Below are 4,471 nucleotides of genomic sequence, written 5' to 3'. Positions count from 1 at the left end.
ATTACTGTTTGAACTTCAATATTGCTTATGTCGTTGAAATACAGTAAAATGTCCCGTCATAGAAAATGCATCCATTTTCTTTTTTCTACCTTACAAAGAGTCTTCATTACGTATCTTCATCTAGGACATAAATGTACCATTTCGATTCCCAAGATGGAGAATGGGTGTATGCAATTCACCATAAAGGGTGCGGATATCAGCTCAGTTCCCCAAAAGTAGAATTGAAAAGCTAGTGCATGTTTGTTTTGGATTCTTGAATGATGGCCAATCTAGGCCCCTATGTCACATTTATTTCTGAATGGTGCAGTGAATTCGTACGTCCACACAAACATCATTTCAAATCACCGATTGACAAAATATAATAAAAATGAAAAAAGAAAGGGAAAAACCCACAAATAGACAGAAAAGAGGTGCATTCTTTTTACCATGTACTGTCAAAATCTGCCATGAAAGATCAAACACCACAACTCCACAGACTGGTCTAAATCTCCACCCCCTTACCTTTGAAATCCCATGATTTTACAGTCAGTTGTACATGTTCCTCCCTTGGGCTTTGTTCCCTCCAACATCACTGCACTTGCATCATTAAGTATCCCATTACTGCATGGAATAGTTCTAATCACCTCCTTAATCTCATCGTAACCATACTCTAATGGAACTTCTCCCCACGGCCCGTTGAAGCCATTGAATATCTTTTGGGTTTCATCCAACCCACCGTAGAAATAGCTGTCATTCACCCCCATCTGTTCACCTCCATATTGTAGACCATTCTCCTTGCTGTAGCTGATCTGGCTGCAGCTCCCATCAGAAGAGCTGCAGCTATTCTCCCCTCCAAGCATGTAAGCTCCATCTTTCATTTGATATGAATGGTGTGGATGATGGTGGTAGTGATGTATGGGAAAGCTTTCATGGGTTTGTAAGATGCAGCTGGTAGCATTGAAAAGGTCTGGTGGGGCAGGCATACCTGCAAGGCTTGTGGGAGATTTTTGAAGGGGTGAGAAAGCTTCATAAGGAGATGGGAAGGGTGGTTGCGGCTGTTGCTGCTGTGGTTTTCTTTGAGAGGGAAGAGTCCCAATCAATCTCTTCTTTAGCTTGGTGTTCCAGTAGTTCTTGATATCATTGTCAGTCCTACCTGGCAATTGAGCAGCTATGATGGACCACCTGCACTTCCATGGAATAAGCTCCATAAGAGGGAGTATCTGAAACTTATCTATTTTTGGGAAGAATCTCTAAATTTAGCAGTTTCTTTAGCCATGCAATTTTGGGAGAAAGAAGCCAAGAAAAGACCCAAAAGCAAATTTTGTTTTTTTTTTGTATTTTTTTTTTTAATGTTTTTCTCTTAATTTCTAATGAATTTTCAGTAACCTTTTTCAAGAGATGGAAAAGTGATGGAAACCAAAATCAAAGCATTTAATTTGAATTTAGAAAGCGTGCACGAGAATGTCTGGATTTAGCTGGTTCTTGAAAAACCCAAAACCTGTGAATTTACACAACTCCTTTTTTGTTTTAGCACACCCATTTCCATTTTAGGAATTTAAACTGTACAGAACTTTCCTACTTAATATCTAAAAATGGAGGAGAAAAAAAAAAAGAAAAAAAAAGGCCATCAACAAATCAAAAGGGGTGTGTGTGGAATTGATACAAAATTCCTTCCTTTCATTTCCATTTTCAGTAACTCAGCAAAAGAAAAGGAGAACCAAAAAAGGAAATCCAAATCAATATAACACTTTATGTTTATAACATGTATGAGAGAGAGAGAGAGAGAGAGAGAGAGAGAGAGAGAGGAAAGCATTGGAGTTTTACCTGCTTCCAATGGTAGCAAAGAGGCTGCAGATGATCCTATCTTCATCATCCGTGAATTCTCCATGTTTAATGTTAGGCCTCAGATAGTTAAGCCATCTCAATCTGCAACTCTTCCCACATCTCTTCAGACCTAGCAAAACCAACCTTATCAAGATCCCTCACACAAACCACATAAAAATGAGAAGGAAGAAAGAAAGCAATTTGGTTGGATGTGATCTCCTTACCAGCTTTGTGAGGGAGAGCAATCCAATTTCCACCAGTGCCATGTTTCTCAATGAAATCTTTGAGCTTGCAGTCTTCTTCCGGAGACCATGGCCCTTTTTTCACATTTGCCTTGTCACAGCAAGGAGCCCTTCCCATATCTGGGATTTCCTTTTCTTTCTTTCTCGTTCGGGGTTCTTCTTGATGGGATGAAAACAACACTTCAGAGGGAACTGAGATCTTTCCAAATGGGTTGGTTGGGTTTTTAAAAACATTGGCCTCTGGACAGACAGTAGGAGGGGGATATATGTATGTGTGGTGTGAGCATATCTGTACTGAGGAGAGAGAGAGAGAGAGAGAGAGAGAGAGAGAGAGGTAGGGTAAGTCAAAGACAAAGCTGTCAAATTTCAATCAGTTGTAACCTCCTTTGCAAAGCTATAGAACCTTCCATCATTAATAGAACTCTCACTGTGCATTCGGACACACGAGCGACTGTGGAGCCCTGATGCACAGGACGTGCGTCGTAATCATGACGTGGGGCCCACTCACCAATGACTAGCTGATGGGTAGGTCCCATTCATGCTTTGAAGAAGTCTTCGGGTTGGAATGACCCAGACCATATTTTGAAAACCCGGAAACACGAGTCGACTCAATATTCATCCAGATGGATTAGACTGACTCAATAAAAAATATATATAAATTAAAACTTTTACTAACAACAATGAATATTTAAAATAAGCACATAGTCTAAAAGTATTAAAAATTTAAAAATCGCCTGTGGAGAGAGTGAGCGGGGTAATAGAGGTCATGGATTTAATTCTCACAATACTTGGAAAATTTATACTAAAAACTGGCTTAATTGGACGAGCGACTCGGATTTCTCATGCTCTTTGTTTAAAGTTTCTACTAAAAACTTGCTTAATAGGACAAGTGACTCGGCCCACATGGACTAGACCGAGTTATGGAGTTGACTCGATGAGTCTTCCCGATTCAGGGCCGGTTGAGTTGCAGAACCCAGTTTTCTGAGCCCTCAGCTCCAAATCTCACTGAATCGAGTCAACTCAACCGAGTTTCAAGTGAGTAAGTGAGTTTTGAAACTAGGACACTAATCTTCCATTCGTGGCCAACAAATAGATGGTTTCAACGGTATGGAAGAAAAGTATGATAATGAATGGCTAGGATTGTTCGAAGCTGGAAGATTTTTGAAGGCACAGTGTCGATTGCCAGGCCAACCGAACCACTGGTATCCAAGCAGGTGCATCAGGAAACTATTCACGTCCTTATGCAGCATGGCTGGCTTAATCCACCCATTTGAAACCCAACATCTACCTAACTTGGTTTTTCTTCTTTCCCTTTCTTTTTCTCTTCTTTATTACAGAAACAAAAGTCTTAGCTCAATCCAACAAGTGAAAGGGATGGCAAACGTGACATTTTCCAAACTAAATTAGCATAACCGGTGAAGTTATATTCAGGGGACGTGTATAGGTAATAGAGAATTGACATTTACCACCACTAGCTTTGATAGACCCATCCTTTTTATATATTTTGTAATAAAATACTCCACACTAGAGAAGAAGAAGAAGAAGAAGAAGAAAAAAACGAAGAAGAAAAAGACAGGTGTACCTATGAAATGAAGCCTTAGATGGATGGGACCATAGTATTTGAAGGTATTGTATCCTTGGTTAACTGTTTGTCGTGCACTCAAGAAAGTCATTAGGCCAAGTCTTAAATTTATTTAAGTATCAGGCAATTGCACACGCACACTGCCTCCGTGGCGATTACAACCTAGGCACCTCTTTGAATTCCCAAGGCAAAACGCTGATAGCTGTTTCCACGCCCCAAACCAGTTGAAGCATGGACCATGGAAGCCCAAGAGGTAGCATTGACCATCTATCATGCAGCCATGTTAGCAGCGCGACCCACTTGCAAGAAGGATCGAAGGGATGGTAGTGCACAGACGCATGGCATATTCAGCAGGGCCATTTGTTGATCATGGACAGCCGTGTGCAGAATAGGGTTTGGAGGTTTATAACTATCCCTGGCACCTTTTTATCTAAGAGGACTTCCCTTCCTTCAAGACACCAAAATCTGCCTCTTCTCGGGAGATTGATATAAAGCCCTTGGCCGGGCATTAAATGGAGCTTTGCTCCTGTGTTGCGATCCATGCATTGAACAAATCTTTTCTCCATAGACGACTCGTCTACCCCCTCCTCTAGGTGAGCTCAAGTCGTTCTTAGACAGCCAGAGTGCCCTATGGAATCGTGCCATGCCATTAGTGATCTATGTGGTCCGTGCATCCCCTCATACTGGCCCTCGGCCTAAACTATGCCTTAGGCAATTATTACTTGGTCCCTCTGAAGATGGTGGCCCTTTGCACGCCCAATCAAGCTAGTCGCCCACCCATGGTTCGTGCCACAGTACACCTTGGCCACTGGCTTGGTTCTTGCCTTTCATCAGGGTGGCAAAC

The 4,471-nt window shown here is 41.6% G+C and overlaps 1 protein-coding gene across 1 annotated transcript; it reads right to left on the bottom strand.

Annotated features, from left to right (window-relative positions):
- Positions 1 to 334: 334 nt before the first annotated feature.
- On the bottom strand, positions 335 to 2,312 carry LOC131230852 (transcription factor MYB4). The gene is made up of 3 exons (XM_058226870.1): positions 2,028 to 2,312; positions 1,804 to 1,933; positions 335 to 1,161 (listed from the first exon to the last, which is right to left on the bottom strand). Exons 1-3 carry the CDS (start codon positions 2,161 to 2,163, stop codon positions 498 to 500), a joined length of 930 nt encoding a protein of 309 aa, XP_058082853.1. The 5' UTR covers positions 2,164 to 2,312; the 3' UTR covers positions 335 to 497.
- Between the last annotated feature and the right edge of the window lie 2,159 nt (positions 2,313 to 4,471).

Source organism: Magnolia sinica, chromosome 17 (genome assembly GCF_029962835.1).
Source record: "Magnolia sinica isolate HGM2019 chromosome 17, MsV1, whole genome shotgun sequence".
Classification (NCBI taxonomy): domain Eukaryota; kingdom Viridiplantae; phylum Streptophyta; class Magnoliopsida; order Magnoliales; family Magnoliaceae; genus Magnolia; species Magnolia sinica.
The sequence above is the reverse complement of the archived record's forward strand: the minus strand, read 5'-3'. Positions and strand labels throughout refer to the sequence as shown.

Bases quoted from the DNA above. Each gene is read 5' to 3' on its own strand.
- LOC131230852 (XM_058226870.1), bottom strand. From the start codon at position 2,163: ATGGGAAGGGCTCCTTGCTGTGACAAGGCAAATGTGAAAAAAGGGCCA. The intron at 1,934-2,027 runs GTAAGGAGATCA...TGGTTTTGCTAG, and splicing joins TGCTCTCCCTCACAAAGCTG to GTCTGAAGAGATGTGGGAAG. The intron at 1,162-1,803 runs GTAAAACTCCAA...ATGGAAGTGCAG, and splicing joins TTTGCTACCATTGGAAGCAG to GTGGTCCATCATAGCTGCTC.